This window comes from Oryzias latipes, chromosome 7 (genome assembly GCF_002234675.1).
Source record: "Oryzias latipes chromosome 7, ASM223467v1".
Classification (NCBI taxonomy): Eukaryota; Metazoa; Chordata; class Actinopteri; order Beloniformes; family Adrianichthyidae; genus Oryzias; species Oryzias latipes.
Window position 1 is genome coordinate 9,587,881 of NC_019865.2, and position 27,552 is coordinate 9,615,432.

The window sequence follows — 27,552 nt, forward strand, 5'->3', positions numbered from 1 at the left end:
CAGACCTTTGTTTTCTATTTATTTATCAGGTGTATGATTATCTGTAAAATACTAATTCCCTCTCATATTTAATTTTTCTAACTCTTTATCTATAACCCCAGGACTCTAGAACAGGCAGGTGGGGAGTCCAGGACCGAAATCTACATAAATCCTTCCACCACAGCTCCTCTCTTTAGGATCCGCCGTACAATATCTGTCTTCATCTCGGAGTGCACAGAAGCAGCCACCTGCTTTTCCTCTGGTCGCCCCCTCCCTCCCCGCTTTCTGAACTTAATAAAAGCTGCCATTACGCAGCGCTTCATCTGTTTGGGCCCTAATCTGCCTTATAGGCATCATGTGACCACATATGCAGTACACACCTGTCGTGTGTGTTCCCAGACTCCACTGTTCCTCTCCACACGGCTCACCCAGCCTGTTCCTGGCACATCAACCAGCCAGCGTGTCAGAAAAGCTTTTCGCAAGCACAGTTGGCACTCATAGTATTAAACAACTGTTATTTTTTATGATTTCTGTTGTTTTAGCTCAGACAATTATTTCCTCACTCACAAACACACAATACTGAAAAAAGAGAGCTCCAGAATGATTTTATTTTAGTGAGTGTAAAGCGCGAGCTTTGCATCAGACATGCAGAAATAAAAAGAGAACACAAATATAGCACAATGAAGACAAACAGCATTGTATCCAGGTGAAAACAAGTTTGCCTGGAATTTCTAGTGGTTCTGTGCAGAACAAAGTCAGATGGCCTTTTTTTTTTCCAATTTTATTTAAATCTTTTGAAACAAAATGTGTCAAAGAATTTGCCAAATTTAATGCTGAGGGGCTTGTATTTCAAAAAGGGCAACAAACTTAGCAAAGTCTGTTAATCCACTGTGAAATTTACTGGCAGTATGAAGAAAGAGCTCAGTTTTCTTGTTCTTTGTAGTCTTTTAACCCTTGTGCTATCCTAGGCACTTTGACGTTGGGAGTTGGGTCATCTAGACCCACTAGAGAGTACTCTGAACCTTTTTCCTTTAATGATTTGTGATCTTCACTGGCGTCAATGGATTACATGAAATCCTCTTCACCATTATCCACCTTTGTCATGGTAGGGAGAACACGTCAATGTAAGGGTGGGGTCATCTAAGATAGCACAAAGGTTAAAGAGAACTTCAGATGCACATGTCATATTTTCTTAACCCTTTTGCTATCTTAGATGACCCCACCCTTGCATTGACATGTGATTCCTACCATGACAAAGGTGGATAAATGTGGAAAGATTTCATGTAATCCATGGACACCAGTGAAGATCACAAATCATTGAAGAAAAAAGGTTCAGCGCACTGTCTGGTGGGTCTAGATGACCCAACTCCCAATGTTAAAGTGCCTAGGATAGCACAAGGGTTAATCAAAGCAGTGAAATGATCTGTCGTTTCAGTAGCTGTTTATGTAAGAGCCTGTTCTGTCTGAATTTTGTGTCATTTCATTTTCAAGTCTATTTGCCCCCCCCCCCCTCTCTTCTGCTAGAATATGTATAGAATACCAGCTGGCGGACAGATGGCCATGTCTTTACCAGAGTTTTTTTTTTTGGTCTTTTTTTGTTGTTTTTTTTTTATTAAAAACATCACTAGGAAGACAACAAGGAATGATTGGAACTGCTGCAGACGATGGAAGTCAACGCACCGGCCAGTGAGTGACCCGAGTGAGTGGGAAGATTTTCAAGTATATGGCTTCAGGTAAAAAAAAAAAAAACAAGAGTAAAAAAAAAACTATTAATGAAGAAGGTAAATTTGCCCTATTGGTGATGAATTTGACCCAGTGAGTAACTTTAAAGAAGTAGCCAGGTCCTGAATATAGTTAGGGGTTCACAGCTTGAAGGATGGGGAGTGAACCCCAAAAAACACATTCTGTTGATTCCACAACCTTCAGTAACTCGGACAGCTTTCAATGTTTTCATATTCTGGGCTTTACAAAGTTGTTCAGGGACTACAGCAGGAAAGAGTCACTCGAAGTGATGAGGTTGATATATAAAGACATATAGGTCCAAAGATACTCACTTCAGGAGTTTCACTGACTGAAAAATGAGAAAAGAGTCCCAAATATCTTTCTGAGGCTGGACCCCTTGTCAAGTACTACATGTTCATGTTTCGGTATGTTATTCAGTCTTTCTTTATTTTCAGCTTTATACAGATGCTGCTACGTCACACGCTGACAGTAACACACACAAACACACTGAATTCAAGTGCACCGCCTCTCCTGACCCGACAGTTATCTCTGCTAATGACGAGGAAAACGAAAGAAGTCGTTTTCTCTCCTGTGGAGACAGAAGCTCCAAGACAAAAAAAAAAAGCAGCTGATGAGCCGGGACGAAGACAGAAAGAATAATGCAAATGTCAGTTAATAAAACAGGTCTGTAACTAAACCCGAAACATCTGTGGTTGAATTCAGATCAGTGTTTTGTTTGAGCTTCAAGAAAGGAATTGGAAAAATCCTCAGAAGCAGATGTTTGCCCCTCTTGTCATGGACAACATTTGGCGTCATACAAAAGAAAGAGAAAAAAAATAAATCTCATGCACACCCACCAAAATATTATGAGGCTATTTGAATTTAAAACTTTTTTTATTATTCATTTTTGCCTTTTAAGGGTTTTCTTTTTAAAGGAAGCGGTTCATCAAAGAGCATTTTGTTCATATATATTTTTACAAAGGAAAATACTGTACAGCCATTTTTTTCCCTCAAAACAATATCTGGAGGAATATCATCTACACACATTATTATTCCCTATATTACGATCACTTATTTCCAATGCCAAGCTCAGGACATAATAACTGTGTGTCCACTCCTCAGTCTTACATATTTGCTTAACAAAAACCAGAGGGTGGTTTGACAGATTCATAATTTAGCACTACAGTAACCGAGCTAATTACTTCTTTAGAATAATTTCAAAATCACAGCCCATTTTAGTGTTTCTTATTTGGGCGCCTTTTTCTTTCTGGCACACTGCAGTTCCTTTCTTTTTTTTTTTTTTAAAATGTATTTATTTTCATTTCAAACATTCCAATCACAGAGAAAGCAGAATAAAAACCAGTCTTTAAATAAACCACACAACAACAGTTTGTTGTCACACTAGCATCTATTTGTGCATCAAAGCAAAAGTGAACTAAAACATCTTTAAAGCAAATTCCCTGTTAAAAGATATATATCGTTCTTTTTGTTTTTTTTAATTTGTTTTGAAGGTAAAAATGAACCTAAAAAGTGCAAAAACACCCTAAAATGTTCTCATTGGAAGGTCACATAAATATTAAATAAAAACTGTTACAACAGGAGCTCAACCACAACCATAGTGAATGGAAAACCAAATGTCATTTTTTGGACTGTACATTTTCAACATAAAACACACTCCCTGATGCGTCCCTTTGTCGTTCGATCAACTGCATCAGTCCCCCCCTCCCCATAAAACCCGCACGACTCATGAATCCGGGGCCTTGCCTGCGCAAAGTAATGCGTCTGCCTAAGAACACAACTAAACAGCTTTTCGATGCAAATGGTAACAAAAAAAATGTTTTTCTGTCTTTTGAGAATAGTCACAAGTTTTTTATCATCACTGTATTCCCCCGTGGTCAGCTCATGTGAAAGTGCACTATCCACACACAAACTGGATTTCTCCACACAGGGAAAGGACGAGGGCTAAGCTTGGAGGTGGTGCTACAGCTGAACATTTTTTGGAGAATGTCAGAGAGAACAGTTGAGGCTGGCAGCTTGCTGGACGCCTAAGTGCAGCTGAGACTGACCAAAGAGTTACTGGTCAATTCCATGTGTTAACTAAAAACAAAAACAACCCAGAGACAGGAACAGATCAAATGTAAAGTTCTCATCTCAGTGTCTAACAATAATATTAATAATAAAAAAAACAATAATTTTAATAATAATAACAAAGAAATAAATGAGTAAATGGTTTGAAACACATCCTGTTTCCATTAGTGATTCATGCCCCTTTTTCTTTGTATCCTGCATTTTCTGTCACCTGTGCCAGTAATTTCCTTTTGTACACCGTTGTTCACACACACACACATTCACACACACTCTCACACTTACACATAGTTATATAGAGAGATTTCTTTTCGTTTTTCTAATGTGTTTTTTTCCACACAGAAAAGTGAAAAAAATAATAAAAATAAATTAAAGTCAAACATGCACACACTCAAAAAGACTGATGTGTAGTAAAATGCTTTACATTGCTGCCCCACATGTAAAACAGGGCCTAACTCTGTGTCTGTTCATATTTTTTTAATGCATAATTGAATTAATAATGTTGGTCATCTTGTAAACATCAAGATAAATCATTTCGGGCCGTCATTTTCTCCATGCTGCTGTTTTCTTTTTTTTTCTTTTTTGTTGTTGTTGTTGTCTTAAGTCTTTAGACATGATGAAGGAGGCCACTCTCATGTTGTTTATTCATAGTACACAGGATTGTTCTACAGTTCATACAGTCTCTGTTGGGTTTGCTTTTTTTTTTGTTTAGTTTTTTTTCTAAGGGCCGGCGCCTTGCTTTACTGATTGGGAAGTATCAGTGTGGTTAACGGAAGCAACAAAACTCTCGTCGTTGTCCTTCTCACCATCAGGATCTGCCACTGAATCATCATTTGAGTCAGTGTTGAGTTCATCCTCTGCCTCCTCGTCCTCCTCGTCCTCCTCTTCATCCTCTTCTTCTGCGTGCACCTCCTCCTCCAGCGACATGTCGTCTTCAGCCTCTCCGGACGTTCCGGTGGTGTCGTCCTGAGCTGTCGGCAGACCCAGCGAGAGTGCGGGATTGTGACCCGACCGTGCAGCGCAGTGCTGCATCTTCTTGCTGAGGTCCAGCGAGTCGCTAAGACCCAGACCGGCGGCGTTCTTCAGGAAGAACAGGGAGGTGTTGGTGTCAGTGCTCAGGTTGAGGGAGCTGTCCAAGCTGATGGAAGACGGCGGGTAGGAGTGGTTATAGTCAGAGCTGATGCCACCTGGCTGGTAGAGCAAAGATGGAGCGTTGCTGTTGATGTTGTGTGATAAACCATGGATGCCGCCAGGTGAGGAAGTAGAAAGGCCCATGGAGGAAGGAGGGATGACCAGTGCACTTCCTGCATGATGGTGCACGCTTTCCTGTTTTGGTGACACGGATGGCAGCTCGCCCCTCTCCTGCTTCTCATGCTTTCTCTTGTGGGAGTCCATCTGGGACATTCCCACCACCGTGTGCTTACACTCGGGGAAGGTGCAGTGAAAGTGTGAACACTTGAGCTTATATTTGCAGTCAGGAACCTCACAGTCAGCACTGGAGCTGAACTGGCAGAAGCCAGCAGCACTGATCACATCTTGCTTGCCGTGGTGCTTGCGGTGCGCCGTCACCTTGGTGCTGTCGGTGCAGCGGAAGCCGCAGCGCAGACAATGGAAGTGAGTGCTGTTGCCGGAAAACTGGCAGTCGGGGAAGTTGCAGCTGAGCGAGGATTTGAAGCGCTTGAAGTCATCGAGGACCAGGTTGTCCACGCGGTCGTGGTGCTGTGCGTGCTTGTACATGTGGGTGCGGCCGCAGAACTTGTAGCCACAGTTCTCTCGAGTGCAGTGGTAGTGGGTCACCTTCAGAGAAAACTGGCAGGTGGAGTCCTTGCAGTTCTCGTACAGGTCATAGCGCCGGAAGCCTTCCAGCATCATCCCCTCATCCAGCATCTTGCGGGAAGATGCAGTCTTACGGCGTTTGCCGTAAGGTGACATGTCCTCAATGATCCAGAAGCGTTTCTTTGCACCGGTGGCTGTAGGAATGGATATGGTGTTGCCTAAAACGAAAAGAGAATAATTAAGTTGGTTTACAAAGTTCAATTTAAAGAATAGAAACAAGTGAATGTGACAGGGACAAATGTCTAATGTTACTCAGCCAGAAGTTTTTCACAGCTGAGTTAGCCCAGACTGCTGTTATGTTCCTTTAATTCCTAGTTCTTAGAATGATTAAAGGACGAGAAAAGCATGACACTTTTACAGGGTGTCTCCAGCCTCCCAACAGAGACAGGGCTGTGAGTCTAAACCAAGCCTCTTATCTCACTGTTGTTTTATGAGGGGCACCCACCTTTTGCAACACCCTGGGGTCATTGCTAATGATGTGATCCCTGTTCTGGAAGACAGGAAGCAGCGGGCCTCGATAAAACCTGAGGCGTGATTAAAATAAAGAGCTGCTCATGCCGCCTGCTTAATAGAAACTAAACAAGGCCCCGGCTTCATGGAGCTGGAGCCAAATTTACTGCTCTGGTAATAACAAAAACGATGGCACACTTAGTGGTCTAATTGGGGCAGTTATAGTTATTTTGTTCTAAGTGAAATTGTCCTTAATTCTCACATAACTTTTCTCTTCTTTACCATGCTTTTTGTCATCTTTCCATTTAGAAAAAAGGCAGAGAGAAGCTTGATCACAGTGAAATGCAGAACAGGACTCAGTAATTGAGACTGGCAGCTGCAGTGTTGGTTTGCGCCGGGGATAAGTACCTGCAGCATCCTGCACTATTGGGACGTCATTTTTAACTGGAGACGGAGTGGCAATGATGGGGCTGAAAGCTGGTGTGTTGGTTGGCATGACAACACTCCGAGTGGCTCCCAGAGAGGCGCTGAGCAGAGAGTATGACAGACAGGATGGAGAGAGGAGGTATGGGAGTGAGGGGAGAGAAGGTCGGAGAAGAGCGGGAGACAGGGATGGAGCCTGGGACTGGAAGCCAGGCTGAGGAGCGGAGCAAGGAAGTGGTGGTGGCGGAGGAGGTGGTGGAGGAGGGGAAGAAGGTGCATTTTGGGGAGCACTAGAGTCAGCAGGGGTGGTAGGAGCAGAAGTGGTGGCAGGGTAGCCTTGTCCTGGAGAGATAGGTTGACCAAAAGGGGGTGTAGGACAGGCGAGAAGGAAAAAAGAAATCACACAAAAACAGGGGCCACATCACACACGCACACACAAACACACACAAACACACACAAGGGATGGGAGGTAAAAAGGGAAAGATAAAAGATAAGAGAATGATACAAATGAGGCCCATTCAAGACAAGTAACCCAAACACCAGCCAAAACAATAACGATGAGAGCCGTGGATATTATCAGCACATGTGAGGAAATGTGAAAATCACAGGCAGATTTAGATTTAGCAAAAATACAGAGGAAGCTGTTTAGGTAGAAACTGGATTTGTCTATATCTTTTTACTGCTACCACACCTGAACCAGCGTTAAAAGTTTTTAAAGACAAAATCTGGATAGATTAAACTCAAAAATGTACCACACTACCCTGTCCTATAGAATGCTGGTTTTATGACAAGGAAAGGGCAAACAGAATCAGAGTAAAGTGAAAAACACTGTTAGCTGCAAGTCTAACTATCAAATCATAAAACAAATGAATGAAGGATGGGTGATGCAACAAGTAGCTGACTTTCTGGGTGAAGAACATCGGTGTGGGCTGGGCGAATCCATCCTGAATCTTAGCGTTGAACATCGTCAGACAAAACCGTTTTTACAGCAGGTTCTTGTTCTCACCTGCTGGAGAGCTGTCGTTGCCTACAGGTGTGCTGGTGCAGCTTCGGTCCTGATTGGAGGACTCAGAGGAGAGGCCCAAGGGGCTGCCTCCTCCTCCCACATAGTCCATGTATTCGTCGGTTTCATCCAGTGCAGCAGAGGAGAGGCAGGAGGTGATACCCGTATGGGCGGCTGCGGGCCCAGACCCATAGCTGGATGCATGCATCTCATCACCCCTCTGACTCAGTGGCATGACCTGGAAAATCAAAACAATTTTAGTGTAAATGTTAAGTACATTGAAAACATGAACATCAAATCCTTGAAAAATGGAAGTGTGATGGCTCAGAGATACCAAAACACATTAGAACTACAAAAACTGCATGTTTAAAACCCCACGGTGACGGTACACAGAAAATGACAGCAAGAGTGTAGCAAGGAATTTGTCATTGACTGTTATTGCAGGATATGAGTAGCACTTTCTTTTTTGCAGAAGAACATTGCATGAGCAGATGCTTTACCTGAGTCTGACTCATAGAGCAGGAAATAGAATAAAAAGTTTTTACTCATTGAGCCATGGTAAAATAAAAAACATGTTACGCAGCGCCTGAAAATTTCACTTTTTTTTGGGGGGGGGGGGGGGTGTTTTAGTGGTTGATGCCTACAGTTACCTGGGATGGGACTCTGTCAAAGTTCTTTCCCAACATCCGCCTCATGTGTTTGCGTGCGTGCGAGGTCATCTGGTGCTTCAGCAAGAAGGAGAACTGGCAACCGTCTCGGATGCAGTGGAAGTGGCTGTTGACTTGGTTGTACTTGCAACCTGCCAGAAAAAAAAGAAAACAGTCCCAGCTGTAACCTCTCCATCCGTAGGTTCATTTGTGTTCGGCAGCCGAAGCCAGCTAAAGCGCCGAAGGCAACATTATCGGCATGAGGGTGTTGTGATTAGATCAAACCCAAAGTGAAGTATTTTTCTTGCTTTATTTATTTTTTAATTTCATGATATAGCTGTGACAAAAGAGGGATCGGGTTCCAAAGTGTTTCCGAGTGTACATGTAGGAGGAATATTAGATCACAAGTGTCATACTGAGCAAGTCAAGGCTTCTGTGCACTAAACCTGTGGAGCTCTTTTATTACTCTGACATGCTTTATTCAATTAGGAATTTACATAAATAAATTCTCATTTTCTGTGGGCCAATAACACACACACCCCTGCAAACCAAAGTAAATATATAATTATTAGCATATTAAATTCATTTCTCAAAGTATCTCCATTGTCGTTTCTCCTTTTTGTTCAGCATTGTTCTGTTCTCTGCTTCGTAGTCTTTAGTCCTTTTTCCTTGTTTTAAACGCTCGCGCTTCTAATTGCTTTATGATTTCAAATTAAATGATTGTTCCGTTTTGTGCCTGTTAATCAAATAGTGTTATATAAAGCAGGCAGAAATAATTGAAAGAGCAACATGCTGGGCAGGTGCTAGCATGTCAGTAACCATGACACCCGCTTTAAGAGAGAAACATGTCTGTGTCATCAAATAGCTTTTGCACACACAGTGTTTTAGACACGCAAAGTTGAGCAAATAACAGTAACCTCCGGGACACTGAGGCCCTTTTGTGAGACAGACACCAGGTAACATCATCAGCGGTGTTCAGTGTAATGTTGCTGCCATGGATACTGGCAACCCATCAATTCTTTATGACTGCAGCTCTGGTGATGGTAATCCCCCCCACCCTCCCTTAGCCTGAACAATACAGTTGGCAGATCAGGCTGGGGACAAAAAACAGCTGTTTAGGGCCTGGTTTTGTTTGCTTTGTTTCTACCTTCTGAAAAGCTTGTGTAGCCGCCTGAAAAAAACAGATCACTTTAATTCATTTCTGTGTGATGGCAGCGGTGGTGGTGCGGCGCAGCTTCAGAAGACAAACAGGCTAAACCAGACAAGCCAGATAATTAACAAACACAAACCTAATTGCTCATCTCTGACAGGGGCAAAAGAAAAAGGAAAACAACCTGGATGTGACTCTTTGACATTATTGCTTGTGTAGTAGTGCAGGCAAGACATCCTATGGGACTTGAGGTGGCATTGTGAACATGCAAAAAACGCAACAAAAACTGTGAGGCAGTCTTGTTTCGTGCCTCTTAAACCCCTCACAAAGCCCTGCGCTGTGTTTGCCAACACAGGTCTCTCTCCCTTTGTAAACACAGAATATCCTCTTGCAACAGCTCGTACAAATCAATCCATATCTCTCTGAGTGTAACACCTTTAATCCCCACATCTCTCTTGGTAAAATCTCCTCAAAAGCTGTTCACGTTGACATGAAGATTTTCACAAAGTTGAAAAGGTTTGCTACTCTTACCTAGCCTCCCACACTCCTCTCTTTTGGTGAAATATTTGAAGCCGTTGGCGGCGCGGCGCTCTGCCTTCTCGTGCTTCTTGATGTGCCACGGCAGCTTGGTGGTGATGTTGGTGACGAAAAAGCAGCCGGGTCGCAGGCAGTGATAGTGTCCCCTCATTCTGAACTCGCACTGCTGCAGAGACACAAAGATTTCCAGAACGGCCATCAGTCTTGTGTGTAAGGTAAAAGTTTCGACAAAAGCATCCCGTGTTATGGGTAGAACAACTTTTCACAGCATCCGACACACAACCCTTCTCTCTTACATGTCTGTACGCCACCATCTGTTTGTGAGGCCCCCGATCCCAGAGGACCCGGCCAAATAAGATCTGCTCCATTCAGGAGATGGAGACTGAGGGGAGGAGGAAGGGCAGCGGAGGGATGGGTAGGGACTTTGTTGAGAGGGGTGATTTTCGACACATTAATGAATTCATTTAAACGGTTTTCCAAATACGGGCTCATGAGAGCTGGCAGCGGCTGCCATTTAGGTTTCATTTGTGAAGCATTCCCCTGATTTTTGCCCTATTCCAGACAGCCTTGTTTACTGAGCAAGTGACAATGATTTATTGGGTAATATCAACTAAATTGGCCTTTTCTGAGAGGAGAATGCGGCAGTCAAAATGACATCATTGACATATAAACAGGCATTACTGAGGTGAGTCGACTGTCTTTCTCAGCCGAGATGGAAGACGGGGTACAGTGGCTGTGAAAGCCTCGAGTCAAATAACTTCAAATACTGGTCTAATAGATAGCATACTTCATCCTTAGAAACCTCCAGGAGGTGACAGTCGGTTATTCAGCTCTAAGCTGAGTTATCAAACTTCACTCACCTGGTTGGGACAGAGACACTGAAGAGAGTAGTAGGAAAACTGGTCGCGGACGTTCACCAGGCTGTTGTTGGGGTTGATGTGGTCCAAGCAGTGCGACTCGGCCTTTCCAGACGTCTTACATACATACTTGCAGTTCCCGAACAAGCAGTGGAAGTGGAACTTGTTGGAGTACTTGCAATCAGTAGCCAAACAGGGATCACTGGAGGGACAGACCACAGGAGATATTATTTAATTTTCTTCTCGGGAAAAAGGGGGTATTTCTATTGATATGAAATCCTAGTAAACTATCACTGTATTATTTTCTGTACTTCACGTATATCTGTACTTCTGAGTTCTTTATAATGCCAGTGCAAATGTATAAAACAAGTGCTACGGCCTTTTTGCCTCTTTTTGCATTGTACTTAATTTTCCTTTGTTTCTACTCAAATCAAGCAACATTTTTGAGTAGTTAAACAATGCAAACATGTCCTTACTTTTCCTGGAACTGCAGAAAACCTGGTTTGACTTGTGGTTTCGAATTTTCCAGGGAGGTAGTTGCCAGGGGAGAATTTGCCGGCAGGTTGGGCATGGAGGCAGACATCTGAGGGATGCTACCAGTCAGCTGCTTCCAGGCCAGGAGGGAGGGAGGGGGAGAGCTATAGCCTCCAGAGGATGGGAGATGGGTAACATCCATGGAGGGATTGTTGGCCATAGAGACTGGGGCAACAGGCTGCAGAGGCGCCTCCCCACTGTACTCCTTGTCGTCAGTGAACGGAGGCTCTGACTTCACCTTCATGGTGGCTCGCAGGTGGAAGCTAAATGTAAAGGTAGAAGTTTTTTTATCCACCTTTTAATATAAAAAAATGTAGTTTCTAAACACTGACTAATGTGAGACTCACTTAGCATGTTTGATGGCACCATCCACAGTGCTGAAGAGTGCACCACAGTCCTCAATCAGGCAGTGAAAGTGCACCTTCTTAAGAAAGTCACAGCGAGCTTCACAGAAGTCGTCTGTGTCGAACCTTTAAAAAGAAATGAAGCAAATTTGAATGATTTCTTGTATAAATGCCAAACAAAAGACAAACTGGTTTAGCTTCTTGTCTAAAAGAAAGAGACATGCCACATTCTTATGTCAATGAAGATTTTCCTTTATTAAGGTGACGTTATGGTAGACTTTATTTATGATATTTGGACTTAGTTAGTGTCAAAACATTTTAAGAAAGAAGACTTTAACTCCAATTGAAGCACCACTCAGATAGATGAAGTTTGGATGAGTGGGGAAACGTTTAAAAATAAGTCCAGATTCCATGCCTCAACTCCAAGTCATGCCCCATTCTTGCACAAATGCATTCCTTCCTTTTCAGGTAGTTTCAGTATGTTCTATATGTGAAAATGTCCTAAAAATAACAGGATCTGACAAGTTCAGTGTTGAAATGTTTTTCTTTACCTGCGGAGGTATGTCCTCCATATCTCTGTTGGTTTTTCAGGCTGGGGCCTCTTCAGCACTCTGTTTAGATACTGGGCTGCCTCAGAGGTGTCGTTGCCCTGACCCCCCTCCAGCTCAGACTTCAGGTTCATGGCACTGAAGAGGGCAGGGTTCGTCTGTGACATCTTCAAAGAAAAGAAAAGAAAAAAAAGAGGCATCAGTCACTAGATTAGCAGGACGTTTGTACAAGCGAGAGCCTGAATGTGTTAAACTAAAGTTTGGTGAACGAAAAGCGGCAGAGCAATCAACACCCATATTTTTCCTTTAATTTAAACTTTATTTATTTAGCATCCTCTAAAGCTTTTCAAGAGATACAGCTTGAAAACAAAGTCCAAAAGTTAGCAGGACAGCCGCGATCCAAAAGTTAAACTGTCCCAAGTGAAGGTTTATGTAGCCAATTTTTTCTTGTGGAGAGGATGGACACAATAAAAAAGGGAGACTTGCTCTCCCTTTACATCATCAATGTAATGGAAACCACCCGGCGCATTTGTATCAATCAGATAAGACATATGGCTTAGACAATGTCCATTTTAATTTTCACCAAAACAGAGACGGATTTAAATTTCCATACGCTAACATCCAGGCTGGTTAAAAAATGAGGCCAGAGCCTTCTTGTTTTTCCTCCTCTGACTTTTTAATCAAATAATTTATAAACTCTATAAATAAATGTAGAGCGAGGCGGGGAAGAAAAAGTATAAAGGGGGAGAAAAAAATGGATGGCGAGTTCAGAACAGCTCATCAAAAAACAAACATCTCTATATATCTGGCATGGCACACAGCTCCTGCTTCATTATATTAATTTGTGAGTGGTGCAGTGAAAATTACACCGTATGAAAAATGGTTGGAAAATTTAAATGATACAAACTCATCTTATTAGCAGTGAAACATTAAAAAACAAACAGGCCCCTCCGTGTCCCGCTAATTTGTCTTAGGATGAAAGGCGTTTGATGGATGGATCTTACCTTATTCATAAGCGAGGATAAAAGAGATGTATTCCCTGGTACAGGGTGTCCGTTTGATTCATTACTGGAACAAGGAAAATGAACAATGTTTAGTCAAGATTTGCATGAGAACAGTAAATATTTCTATTTATCACGGAAGGTGTGCACATATAATGAAGAAGAAAAATGCTGTCTTCTTAAGAAGTAAGGTTTACGGCACTATGAAGGGAAGATTGGTGTTGAAGGGTTATGCAAACAACCTTCTCGTGCTAAAATTGAGAAATATGATGAAGATTCCAACTGCAAACAGATAAGTCAGAGGGGACATATTTTTGATAAACATTAATATAATTTAAACCCGCGCTCAGCATTGTATGCCCTGAAGTTGATACCTGCCCCCACCCTGCTGGCCCCTTTTTGACCCACCCTTACTGGCTGAACACTTTTTCCAAAATGGTGGCCTTTCTGGTAGTTGTATCACCATGGCAACCTTTCTATTTTTTTGGTTGCCTGGGATCGACGAACATGTCTATAAAATTTTCCGAAAAATCTGCCAAATTTTTGGATTACCTTGGTTTTTTCATTAGTCACTCACATCATTTTGTCCAGCTCAAGCCAACGGTTCATTTATTACATTTTCACACTGTAATATGCGAAAAACAGGAAAATGCCACCATTGCAAGCTCGCCACACGAACACTGATAAAAACTTTATAACCAACATATTTAAGCGGGGGGGAGGGTGTGTTGTTTATCATGCCCAAAATTTATTTTCCTCAGTTACTAAGTACATGCAAATTTTGGTAAATCTTTGAGTTTGTGGCGGCATTATCACTCAAACATGCAGTTAGAAGGAAGAATTGTGAAAACAATTTGGTCCTTGCAGTCCAGGACTGCTGCAGGCCATAATAAGTAAAACCGCAAAGGGGACAATGATTTAAACAATATTACTATGTTTTTTTTAAATATTAGATGATTGAATTAAAATAAACATCAAAAAGGGCCTTAGTGTCTGTGTACCTGTGGTCTTTCTTGCTCAAGTCCAGGCTGTACTCCTGTGAGTCTTGGGAAGCTCCAGAGTTGACTTCCACCGGTTCCTGCTTCACTTGGACCAGATTAAACTGGCTGGCTGAAGTCGGCTGCCCGTTCCCTGAGGATCACGACAGAGCGGTGGAGTTGAGACAACAAAGTTATTGTTGGTCAGCATTATTACCATATGATGAGATCCAATCTGACTTCTGTCCTGGACTGAAAAGAATACTCCGAGTGATAATTATTGCAAAATTATGTCAGGCCGTCAAGCCTTTTAAATGGTGATTGAGAGGCGGGAGATATGAGGGAAAAAGACTCCTTTTTCTGCAGCACTTGTCACAAGTCATTTGCCAGGCTGCCTCTTAACTGGTCATTAAGTGAGATGCTAATGCTGAGGGAAAGTGGCAGTCTCAGATTGACCGACCCCCCTCCCTTCCCACCTTCTCAAGCTCCTTGTTGGCCTGACAACAGACGGCAGCCAATGCCACTGAGCGCGCCCACAAGGAAAACGGGGCTGCTATGTCGGTCAGATTGGAGCTGACAGCCAATCAGATCAGTTCAAATAGCGTGACCTCTCGATCACAGTCTCCTCCAAATAGGTATTCTGTGAGCGCGGACAGGAGGGCTGAACTCAAATAAATAAACAGCAGGGGGGATGACCTGAGGTAAAAATGCTGACAGGAAGGTGAATTCTGCTTTCTTAATCCCAAGGGGTTGAAATATTAATTTGACCCGAGGCTACACGGAGAAAGCTGAGCTTGTAGCTGACAGTAAGTGGTGGTTTCTCTTAAAAATATATGTGAATAGGAGGAGTGACGGGTGGGTGCAGCCTCTGTGACACTAAAATCAGAGAGCACATACAGCCAGTATTGGTTTGGCGAGAAATCTGTCGTTTAAGAATTACACTCTGGTGTTAAAAGGCAAAGCTGCGGGAAACCAAAAGTCTGCCCTCATCCTGGAGAGGATTTGCCTTTTTTCTTACAAAAAAAAAAGATCAAATAAAGGGGGAGACTAAGCACCCCCCCCCGCGCTACAATATGACCCAGAGACATATCAGGCAAAACAGAAGTAGAAAAGCCACTCTCAGGCCCTGTCAGCGGAGAGCTGGGAGATGAGGAAGTGTCAGTGTCACTTCACTCTGACAGTGGCCGAGGTTGGGGGGAGTTGGGGGGAGGGGGGACAAAGAAAAAAACCAGCAGTCAAACAATTTTGCATCTCACTGAATGTTTACCGGCTAACCCCCCCCCCCCCTTCAACTTGATCAGAATATATCCCAAATTAACAAGTCAGAAAAACCCTTCATTGTCACTGAGAATTAAATCACCACACAGACAAAATGAGAGCACATCACACGGAGAGCACCCACTCACTGCATGATCCCCACATGATCACCAGACTAAGTCAAATATCACTTGACTAAATCAGAGGATAATTTGACTGTTGATGACTGTCTGTAGATTATTGTGGGGAAAAAATAGTATCTCACTCTGATTCACTTCATGAAATTATTATTATTTTTTTTTTTGGGAACCTATTTTCTAAGAAGGCAAAGGAAATGAGTTTGACTCAAAGCTGCTAACTTTCTGGAAATTATCCAGGAAAAATATAGCAGCGTGTAATTACTCCAGATAAGATCATTTGTGCTGAATGCCTAATTAGTAAACCCTTAAGCCTGCATCTCGGGGTAAAACATTAAGGGGTCTGAAAATTAGAAAAAAGAGGCAAAGTTTCACAACCCGCTAAGGTATAGAGAGTAAAGGGAGAATAGCCGCAAACGCAGTGACTTTTTCTCACACCTATTTGATAGAGAAGCAGTAACCACTTCCTTCACATTTTTGGCCTAAATGTCCTGTTCACACATTTATTGAAGCAAATATGAGAAACAAAACCACATCTACCATCATCCTGTAAGCGCTATGACAAAAACACACACAAGAATCAATAAGGGCAGTTTATTTCAGAAGTTTTTTTTTTCTTTTCTCTGCAGAGATCTAAGCTGTAGCTGATCAAAAATGAGGGGCGGTATAAAGACACCATCTGTGGAGGCGCCACCCTTAGCGGGGGCTTCTCCAGTACCTGCTGGAAGCCCAGAGGTGGAGCTCAGCCTGACAGCCTGGGCTCAGCTCGGCTCCCTGGAGCAGCTGCCCCAGCTCTCTCCGCGGGCCCGTCCTGCTCCAGGAGCACCACCCGGAATTGCAATCCTTCTCACTTCAAACATCCGGAGCAATTGCATTAAGAATCACACTCCACCTGCTCAAACTATGAACTTCTACTAACCGGAAATCCAATGGAGTGCATGAAAAAAAACTAAATATGAAATTCCTTTTCTGAGCATGGGAGTAAAACATTAATCAAATAAAAAAAATAATTAAAACAATTCTAAAATTCAGATATTTTTTACCAAACAAAAACTGGCATGATATCATCGCAATAAAAAAAAAATGTCTAAAAATCTCTTTGTTGATGCATAACAGTGCATGAAACTGTCTCGTCCCAGTGTCTGGTTCTCCACTCTGGTGCATTGAGCCATAACGGCCTCACTGATTTCTGCCTTTTTTTTTTCTTTTAATCATTTGGCAAAGAGAATAGAAAAATCTTTTTTTTTTTATGTGTTGTTCTTCTTGTAATTTCTCAACCTAATTTTATTCCATCTCCATTTGCCTGAAACAGGCACAGACAGAGATAAGAGGCCAATGATGAGGAAACATGTTCCACACAAGCCCCAAAGGCCCCCAATCTGAACATCATAAGAGACTTTTACAGGGCCTATTCTCCCCTGTCAGCATATTTATCTCCAAATGGATTGTGGGTATCTAACAAACGATCAACACAATAACAGAGGGCCATGCCTCCGGTATCTCCCTTTAAGCCTGAAAGCGCTGGTTCTCCTGCCTTTTCTCTCAGCTGTGGGATGGCTGCAGGGATGACCTCTGAGTGCACTCTTCCTTCCTCCTCTGTCCACACACAGAGCGCTGGAGTGTTGCATACACATGCAGTGGCTTCTCTGAGCATCACACAGCTCAAACTGATATATTCATCATATATTTATGTTTTTATGTGTCATGCTCCATGTAGAATAAAATAAACACTACCATTTAATAAATGCATTTAAAAAGAACAACGACATTAAAAGTGTGATTGTGTTCTTTGACAAAAACATACCCGTTTACGTTTGCTTATAAAATGGTTTACCTGTCTCTTGGTTGCTGGAGGGCTTCAGTGCAGCAGCTGCAAGTCTGGCCATCATGGGTGAAATGAGCCCCTTGCTGGCAGAAATCTTCTCCATGATGGAAGAGGTTGCAAAAGAGGTCGGGGTAGATGCCATGGTTGCATCTCCCCCCACAGTAGAGCAGCCTTGGGTCAGTGAGTCGGTGGGCATAGAGTGGGCCCCGGAGGAGGTGCCTGAAATCAGACTTGCGGCTGGGGGAGTCTGTTGAAGAGGCAGCCGGGGCATTAGGGGGAAGAATGGATTGGAGGCGGCCAAGGCATTGTTGGAAAGAGCGAGGGCCACCGGCACGTTGCTGGGTAAAGTCTGGGACAGCAGGCTGGACATGCGCTGGCCGGTGGTGGGCAGCGAAGACGTTGGCTTAAGGGTGTGGCCAGACATTGAGGAGGAGGAGACAGCGGTAGTGGGCGTGGTCAACAGGTGTGGTACAGTGGTGGACTGCTGGGTTGTGGGGGAGGCACTCAAGCTGGAATTCTTGCTGCTAATGGCTGAAAAATCCATAAGATCATCGTTACTCGATTCTTCTTGCTCATCTTTTGGGGCCAAGAAGGTGGAAGAGAGGCTCATAACGCCAGAAGAGCGAATGTGCCGACGCTCGTGCTTGCGTTTGTGGGAGGTCATCTGGCTGGTGGAGGTAAAAGTGAAACCACAGCCCGATCGAATACAGTGAAAGTGGTTGGTGGCTTTGCTGTACACACAGCCCTCATACTTGCATTCCTCATACTTGTAGAACTTCTTGAAGCCATCCTTGGCATAGGCATCATCCTTGATGTGATAGCTCTTGTGCTTCTCAATGTCACATTTGTTCTTGAAAGTGAACGTACAGCCTGGGCGCCTAAGACAAAAATAAAAAATCAAGAATGAAGTATTAGGTCAGATGCAGTGATATTGGTGTTTGCACTGAGGGGTTTTTAAACAGTTTCAAACAGAGGAAAGCTAACTGGGCTGCTGAGTGATGCAGCAGCACAGTCATCCCTGCAAATTTAGTCAATGTGCAACATTTGTGACACAGACTGGAGTGGCTAAATGAGTCGACAGCTGATATTTTTCACCAACTCCAATTTTTAAAGTCCCATTGCGATCATCTTTAAACTATTTCAAAAGCATTCCAAGTGGTCTTTTTATCATAATCATGCTGTTTTTATCCCAAATCTAAAAAAAAACGGTTGTTTTCTAGGTCATAGTTTCTGCAGGAATTCATTAGAATTCTGAGCTGTGGGATAGACTGTTAGTGCAGGGCGCCCCCCCGTCCCCACATCCCGTCATCTATCTGTTTAGACAATCTCCTACCACCTTACAGTCCCCTCACACCTACGACCTAACATGCAACAAAACTAGTGAGCATTATTGGAGCAATCCAGCCATACAGTTTGGAGCCAGCTCGAACGAGGAAAACAAAGACGTACCTGGATCTATTTGTCTACAAGTGGATGCATCAGAATGAAGCATGGCAGGGAGTTACGGCCCGCACAGTATATTTTCTCTCTCTCTCTATACAATGCATATATATATATATATATATATATATATATGTTCAAACTTTGGTTCTCATAATACTATTTAGTTTTGATCTCACTCAGAGTGACGGAACAGTATACTTCCGTTTATTACCATCCTTCGAAAGGGGAAGTGTGTATATGTCCGTAAGGTTCAAACAATTGCAGAAATAACTTTTTTTTAACTTATAAATGTTTTATGACATAAATGTGGAAACATCTTTTAGTCACTTCCCACACACAAAGTCCATTTCACCTGCAATGGAAGTGTGTCGTCTTCTGTCCATAAAACTGACAGCTGACTGTGCCGCAGTCCTCAGTGGCGCGGAATCTCTGGAAGCCATCGTTGATCAGTTGGGCATTCTTTTTATGGAAGTTCTCATGGGTCATGACATCTGAGGTGCTGGTGTACACTTTGCTGCACCCCACCTGCAAAGCAGAGTGAAAGCATGATAATGGAACATTAGATGACAGCCCACAGCATGCAATAGTTTCAGTTTGCAAGAAAAGTTTGAAAAAAAAAACCTGGCGTCTGAAATTCTGCACTTTAAAGAGAACTGATATACTGTACAAGATATAGCGAAGGGAGCTCATTGTGGTTAAGAAAATGCTAGTGGCCTAGATAGTAGCGTAGAAGGATGTTCTCTCACATTCAAGTTTTAATTTGTGGTAATGCACAGCGAGCTTTACAAGTTTCATGTCAAACCCCTGAATTGGAAACAATTTTGTCATCATTGCGACAACTGGAAAAAACACAGAAAGGAGTGAAAAAGGCAGTGGTCACAGAAGGCTGTTTGAAACTACATTATCTTCCTGGCAAAGCAGCCTTTTAGAAGGTTAAGTTCATACTTGAAGTGAGACTGTGAGGCTGCCACAAACTTACTGTAACTCAAACAAGAAACTACACAGATAGAGGGGGCAGAGGAAAGCACACAGGACCAAGATGACTGTCTTCTGTTTGAAAAGTCTTGGTACTAACAAACCCTGAGAGGCAACAAAGGGGGGAAAAAACGGGTACTGTTTAAAATAAAAGCCACAATTGTATATCATGTGTGGCACTTTTCGCCTTCACAAACTGGGCAACTTCTCCATATTGAGTCAAACAATGAAAAAACATGCCACATTATTTTTTTCCTCCCTTAAATCAAAAGAAGTGATGCCAACTTCTGCAGGTTCACAGAGGGGGACTAATAAAACAAGAGGCTGAAATGCCCTAATAATAATAATAATACTGTTAGAGGAGTATAAAATTATGCATCTTAAGCCGTCCTGTGCTGAGCTGCTGCTGCCCTGCTGGTACAAAAGCCCCGGGAACAATGGCAGGTTGAAAATAAGCAGATGAGAGGAAAAATTAAACAAAACTAAGGGAAACTATGCTCAGCAGGCTGCTTGGTAGTAAAAGATGAAAAATGTGCAGTTTATGTAAACACCTCTGTGGATTTACCCATGCCAATTATGGACTGAGAGAATCAGGGAGTGGGCGGGGAAAGCACCAAAGAACTCGTACGTGGTTGCTCTTTATGAAATAGGTTCAAATGTGTGCATTTTACGACACTCTGACTGAAGATTCGTGTTTGTTTAAACATAAATTGTTTGGAATAAATCTTTATTTGCAATTTCACCGTTTTTGATGAACTTTTATTTGCATAAAATGGCCAAAAAAATTACATTTCATATTCTATATCAGTCAAAGCAAGTTGTTGCTATGCAGTTCTATATCAGAAAAATAATAATTCAGAATTCTTGTGATTGTACACATGTGCGTACCTCTTATATATGTTTGTGGTTTTATTGTAGTTCTGTGTGTAGGAGGGAGAAGAATTGTGGCTCTTGTTGTGTACCTGCATGCAGTGGTAATGGGTACTTTTTCCATTGAGATGGCAGCCATGGTAGTAGACACTGCAGTCATCCAGGGGGCTGAAGCGCATGAAGCCATGCTGCAGGGAGTTGTCCCTCTTCTTGTGCATGTTGTAGTGCCTGATTACATCCTGTTTACTGGTAAACCTCTGCAAAAGGGGAGGGGGGAAAATGTACAGCAACAGGTTGGTGTTTATTTAAACCAGTCACAGAATCAGCAACAAGTCACTTTATCTATGAAGAAGCAGCAGCTGCAACATGCAGGAGCCAGTTGGCAGTTGAGGAGGGATGTGCACCCTGCCCTGGAGAGGACAGGGCGTCTTTAAATAAGACGCATTCAGTAGTTGTGGATTTACACAACATATCTCAAAGTTGCGTCCTTTCCGAAATCGGCACTAAAAGCTCTCAGAGCATAGAGGCTGTAATACGGAACATGAAATATACTCTCCAAACGTTGCTTGTCTTTGTTTTTTTTGTTTTTTTTCCCCTCCAACAAAATGTATTTTTCAAATTAAGATGAATCAATTGACATGCTAGATCACAGTTCTCATGTTTTTGGCTCTGGAAAAATTATGTTCCGTGCAGATGGTTTCCGAGACGTGCACAGGGGAAAACAGAAGACAACAGAAACAAACAAACAAGTCAAGCAAAAAACATTTTCCTTTCAATTCGCAGAGATACGATTCCATTTTTAATTAAAGCATTAACGCTTGCTTTTGGTGCAGGTCTCGCCTGCAATGATGAATGAATATGCTAAGAGACCCGCCTGCTAAATTACAAATAAATAAATAAATAAAACGCTCCCACACCCAAGAGTCATGAAAGGGAATCAGGAAAAAAAAGAAAAAAGAAAAAGTCCCTCCGCAGAGACCTGCAGCAACCAAATCTGCTGTAATTGGGTTTAAGCTGATGTTACAGAAACTGCAACAGGAGAAGCCTGAATCAATAAGACAGTTCTATCTTCAATCCATATCTATCTGCAACTGAAGAAAAAAAACCATAAAGAGAAATTCTTAAAAGCAACTAATTGCTGTACAAAGTAGGGTAATTGCTTTGTGTCATGTGTTCCACTTGCGCACCAGTAAAAAGCTAAGATCTCATACGGCTGCTGATTCCCTCTGTCTTGGATAGTTTCCCATAAATTTCTGAGAGGTCTGACTATTGTTTGAGCGCTCAAACTTTATTAGGATGTTTAATCTGGCTGATGAGGGCTTCCTCGCCTCTTGACATTATTTTTTCCCCCCCAAAAAACACCAACTATCAGTTATGGATTTGATCTTTCTGGTATGTAATGGGGATTGATGTCTGAAAGAAAAGTTGAACTGCGGTCATGGTACATTCGATCCATCAAGCCGTCCAAAATAGGCCATGGAGAGAGCTGACTGGGAAAAAGATCTCATTTTCAGTTGAGTGGTGATGAAGGTTAGGAGCCACTTGCTACATTTATTTTAGGATTCCCACTAGTGTGGCAAGATGCACACTCTCCCTGATGTACAAGCCCATGAAAGGAGAATGTTAGGACTCAGCCAACTGCCTGCAGGCTGGCAGTGGGATAATATTCCAGGAGTGTGTGTCATGTAACATTTCATGAGTTATCGCTCTGAAAAGGGCTGCTCATCACGGCCTGCTTGTTTTTTTCATTATATTGACATCCTGAGAGCTGCCTTCCAAAGCATATCTGTGTTTCCACGCAACAACAACAAAAAAAGAAAAAAAAACGTGGACCCGACTGTGGAAATTACAATGATAACCTGAACCAATGCTTTGAATAATGACACAGAATGATTTTCCTTTGTGTTCCTCCAAGAATGTGCCTCATAAGAGAGTGAAGTGGGATTTGTGCAGAAAATGAAAGCTTAGATCTGTGATGCTTCTCACCACAAACAGTGTTTATCAAGAGGTAATCTCTGCTGATCTGAACCAGACAGGAGATTACAGCAGAAGATGGCTTTATTCAGAAAACTGTTGGTGAAAGCAGGAGAAGTTGCACACGATTGTGCTTCTTTTACAAATCTACCGGTGCTTGTCTAGCTCTCTCAAGACCAATGCCGCAGCAAACACAAAGCCTGTATTTTGATCTGCTTTTTGTTTTCTCCTTCCTATGTTTTACATGATATCTCATGAAACCAGGACAAGATTAATAATGTGGGCGTGGGCCTTACAGTGGCAGAGTCTCACAAAAACAAGACAAATGGATGAAAAGAAACATTTCTGCTTGCCCTAAAGTTTCTAAAGTAAAAAAAGGGGAATTTGTGAATGAGGATAACAAAAGTGTAAATGTGTTTAAAGCCTGATCAAGAGATCTAAAATCAACAAAGTTTTCATCTTTGTCAACTTTGGCTGGGTGTGCCAGAATGACACATTATTCTGTTTGTCAATCCTACCGTAGAGAATCATCATATCCGCTTTATTGTGCAGGAAAAACAACTTTACTCTTCTGTTTTAAATTGTTATGTAAATCCGGACTGGCAAGTTTTAGATGGAGAACGCTCAAAAGGATTAGTACAAAATTCAGATCATAAATTTAAACTTGGGTTATGGTCAGGAAAAAGTGATAAAGTACTCACGCTGACCTGGTAGTTACAATCAGGGTCCATGCAGTGATAATGCTCTCTGTACTGGTAGGCACAGTGCACATGACCACAGTGTTGACTTCCAGAGAACCTGAAAAAAAAACACAGTACAGAACACATTTCAGCACATTTTATTTAAAGAGCAGTAAAACTACATTAAGGCAGATCAAAGACTAGAAACACCTGAACACAAAACAGATGAAGGAAGGACATAACCAATTATTAGCAGCTTTTGGTTAAACATTGGTTAAATATTCAAAAATGCATTAAAGTGAAACATATAAAGAATATGCTAAGGTGATGTATTCGTCTCACATTTAAAGTACCAGAACTCACACCTTCAAACTGCTTCTTTCCGCAGCCTTGCAATAAATTACCCCTCTGTCACACCAATTTCAAACAAATTATCTTCAATCATTTCACAGAAATCATAAGAGATATTAAATACGCAAAACCCCCTTTCTGTCCACGTTCACATTCATTGCTGCAGACAGCAGCATGTCTCCCTCCTTATTTCTCCACACGGTGAAAGTCAAATTATTGGCTATTCCTTGGATCTTAACCGCATTTCTGGTCCTGGAGGCCACTTGGTCAAATCAACTGAAGCGCAGATACCAGATTTGAATCTGGTGATGGTCGAAAGAAGCAGCTACTTGCTGCTGTTCTGCCACTTTTATGGTGGTGGTCATAAACTTGACAATGATGACTGTTAAAATCCTCAAATTACCAGTGAAAACACACACAAACAAACATTTGCGCCACCACTGCCAAGGATTCCATCTGCTTCAGCGCAGAACAGGGGGAGAAAACGGGCTGAGTAATATTTTTCTCCATCCCTCTTTCTGTGTTTTCCTCGTTAGGATTCTCCCAAAGCTGCATTTACAGATCACTTTGCCGAGTTCATTAAGTTAATTGAATGGCACATCCACCATTGTTTTGGGTTGGTGGTGCTGTTCGGGAGTGCGGGGACAAAGCAGAAGTCTCGCTAAAAATAAAGCCGACATATGTCGTGGCTATTAACGGTATCTGTGGTGTTCTGTCCAACACATCCACTCTGATGAACATACAGAGCCCCCTCTCGCCTGCCCCCTGGGACTAAAGCCCACCTCTCTGCTCATTGCCCAGCTGTATCACTTTGCCTCTGGACAATTCCCACTTGCCGCGTCAGGGGGCCTAATGGGCCTCTGCTATTCAGCAGCAGATTAAATATTAATATCGCCACAATACAGAGATTGCAGTGCATCTCCAGTTACAATAGATACACAGATCAAAGTGCCAAGGCAACAGTGGGTGCACAGAGCATTTAAAGGGTGAAACTGCTGTTGAACATGAACAGGAAGCCTCTCTAAACGGCAAACTCGAGTGCGGTAAAATATGAACAACTTCTTTTCCCTCTTTTGTCAGGATTTGACAAAAACACATTTCCATTTGCACTCATTAGCCCCAGCTCTAAGAGGGCCCCTTCCCCCCGCCTCCACCCTACCCTTTTGCTGCCACATTTGCCCTTTCTATGAGCGCTCCTTTTCATTTTTCCTCTCTTCTCTCCTCTCCTTTCCTTTCTCTATTTTTTTTTTCTCAGCCCCAACGCGGAAATTGAAACTGTATCTGGGCTTATCTGCAACCTCCCCGTGCATCAACTGCCGAGATGTTTAGACAAATTTTATGCATTATGCAGCGCAAATATCAAAACAGTTCTTGGCAGTGCCAGCAGAAGCCTCATTAAAAATTCCTTAATTAAATCTTCTTGCAAAATGTAATCAGTCCAAGGAAGGGGTTTTGTGAGCTTGTGTGTGTTTGTGCATATTTGTGTGCAGGAGGTTGTGTTCATGCGTGTGTGTCTGTCAGTGCCAAGGCTTTGATTTGTGCCCTTCATGTTATGGCTTGGAGAAGTAATCATTAACGCCAAAGCCACTTTGGCTTTTCAAATGCTGCTTTTCTTTCTTTTTAAACACAATAAACACAGCAGCCATAATCACCCTTATAGTATCGGCATAGGATGAATCGAGAGTGGAGACATTTTCTGTGTCTACTGAAACTTGAGACACCTTCTTCCCCTCTGATGCTTTTGTCTTTATTACAGTGAGCAACTGACTTCAGAGGGAAAAAAGTTAGTGTGTGTTCAGATGGGAAAGCAAAAGAGCTCATATCTGTTCTTATTCTTAAAGGCCCACTTTATAAAAATAATGATAATAATAATAATAATAATAAATAATAAAAAGTGATCTTTTTATTATTATTATTATTATTATTATTATTATTATTATTATTATTATTATTATTATTATTATTATTATGCCGTTTTTGGCCAAAATCGAAAAAGGGTTTCTGCAGAGCGGCTCTAATAAAAAATTCACCTCTGAGTTGTGGGCGGGACCATTGGCGCAGAGTGAGTACGCCCCTACTCCCCATCATCCATCAGAATACATGCTGTCCTGCAACTTTGCATTGACAGTGTAACAAAAATGCAATATCAGATCTATCCAGCTGTACAGTTTTGAGCCAGATGCCAGCTTAGACGTGGAAAACAAAGACGGACATGGATCTATGTGTCTGCTAGTGAATGCATCTGAATGGAGCGGAACAGGGAGCTACTGACCTGCCTTGTAGCTTTTAAGTCACTGCTACAAGCTTTTTCAAATTGAATTTTTTCATCTGCTCCTGATTCACATCGGTTGGAATAAAAGAACATTCAGGAATTATATTTTAAGTTTAATTTTCTTCATATGTTTCTTCCATCATGAGAAAAACGCTACAAGAACATGTAAAAAAAAACAGATCACAATTTTCATTGGAAAATCTTTAATGAAAAGGTACACAACTGTACGGCTTTTAAGGTTTTAATGATTTACAGACTGTGAACATTTCTTCACCCAGTTACAATGAACTACCATCAAACTGTTCTCTATTTTATTCCTCTTTTTGCCACTTCCCCTCTGCACATAAATTGAAGTCTTTTCTTAATTAATTTACTCCCCATATAACACTCGCATAGCAGTTTATGATGTGGTTACCTCACTGAATAAAACACACCATTAGTGCATAAAAAAGGCTGTTTTGACTATTTTTCTATTAATGCGGCACTTTGAGTGATTTGCATACCTGGCAATATATTTCTGGTATAGGTTGACATCATCGGTTGTGGGTTTATCTGGTGGCAGACCATTCCTAATGACACAGAAAACACAAAAACAGACATGAATGATGATGACACTGGGCTGCCTGTTGTTAATAAGGATTAAACAGGGACAATATTTGCTTACAAGTCACTCTCAAACTTTAGACTATCAATATACATTTTCTGCGGCACAACAGCATTTTTATGTGCCGTGTAAATTAAAGTGAAGACACACTTTGATAAATTGTCTCCCAACAAATGAAAGGCAAAACGTAGGAGCAACGTGGCATTTATCTTTTATGGGGAAATTTTGGCGAGTGTCTATATGCAAAAAAACAAACAAACTGGGTAACAGGCATAAAAAAGTGGGGGAAAAAGCTTGTCTTCTGATCCTCTTGATGTCAGCCTGTCTGGACAAATGTTTAAAAAACAAATTCAAATTTAAGTAATTGTAGAGAGGTGGATTAAAAAGATTTTAAAAAACATTAAATACGACGGTTGAGAAATAGTATTTGCCATTTGTCGCCTGTGTTAGGAATCCCTTTATGAAGCTGGCAGGAGTGCGGCCCTCAGGAGCAGTCATATTTAAGAATTGGTTCAGTTTGCTCTCTCTGTAAGTGGCATTTAGCTCCATGTGAGCAGCTAAACACAGGGGATGACCTGGACTTAATCTGGGCCAGAGGGAAGGATGCGCCGACACACATTCTCCCCAACGCCACCCTCTCCCTGAACACATACACCAGACTGGGTCAGCCAGCTAAGACTCCACCTATACAGGCATAACCTGACAAAGGCCAAAACCGGAGGGAAAGGTGCCTGAGGGCTCTTCTTTGATACTTCTTGACTAACTAAAGACAAGGTCAAAATCAATCAAACAGGCTCCAGAACGCCGTTCCTGCTGGTAACGCACACAGCTGTAGGTTATCTCCCCAAACCCCTCGTTTGCTTCCTTTAAAGTGCACTCATCATGCAGTGTTGAGCCGGCCCCTGCGACTTGCCGGGAGGTTAGTCATGGCTCCAAAGTAATTAAAGGGAGTTGTTACACCCTAGCCAAACGAAAGAAGTCAGTCACTTTGCGATGACTGTGCTAAATCAGTCTCCACGGAGTGCTAGAGCAAGTAAACACTTTACGCGCCTTCGCAGCTCATCATACTGA

General features: G+C 42.2%; 1 protein-coding gene across 6 annotated transcripts in view; it reads right to left on the reverse strand.

Moving 5' to 3' along the window:
- Window positions 1–2,579: 2,579 nt before the first annotated feature.
- The window catches only part of casz1 (castor zinc finger 1), a 71,651-nt gene continuing 46,678 nt past the window's right edge, over window positions 2,580–27,552 (reverse strand). For 3 of the 6 annotated variants that reach the window (XM_011476952.3, XM_011476954.3, XM_011476950.3), the window contains 16 exons: window positions 26,381–26,446; window positions 23,276–23,372; window positions 20,693–20,857; window positions 19,108–19,280; window positions 17,322–18,190; window positions 14,118–14,247; window positions 13,120–13,183; window positions 12,119–12,282; window positions 11,571–11,693; window positions 11,166–11,486; window positions 10,693–10,891; window positions 9,827–9,998; window positions 8,149–8,297; window positions 7,502–7,736; window positions 6,481–6,837; window positions 2,580–5,780 (listed from right to left, as the gene is read on the reverse strand). In XM_011476952.3, coding sequence (XP_011475254.1) covers window positions 4,507–5,780; window positions 6,481–6,837; window positions 7,502–7,736; window positions 8,149–8,297; window positions 9,827–9,998; window positions 10,693–10,891; window positions 11,166–11,486; window positions 11,571–11,693; window positions 12,119–12,282; window positions 13,120–13,183; window positions 14,118–14,247; window positions 17,322–18,190; window positions 19,108–19,280; window positions 20,693–20,857; window positions 23,276–23,372; window positions 26,381–26,446 — 4,558 coding nt within the window. In that variant the 3' untranslated portion in view covers window positions 2,580–4,506. The remainder of the gene's footprint in view (window positions 5,781–6,480; window positions 6,838–7,501; window positions 7,737–8,148; window positions 8,298–9,826; window positions 9,999–10,692; window positions 10,892–11,165; window positions 11,487–11,570; window positions 11,694–12,118; window positions 12,283–13,119; window positions 13,184–14,117; window positions 14,248–17,321; window positions 18,191–19,107; window positions 19,281–20,692; window positions 20,858–23,275; window positions 23,373–26,380; window positions 26,447–27,552) is intronic. The other 3 variants (XM_011476951.3, XM_011476958.3, XM_011476957.3) reach the window with 3 other exon arrangements.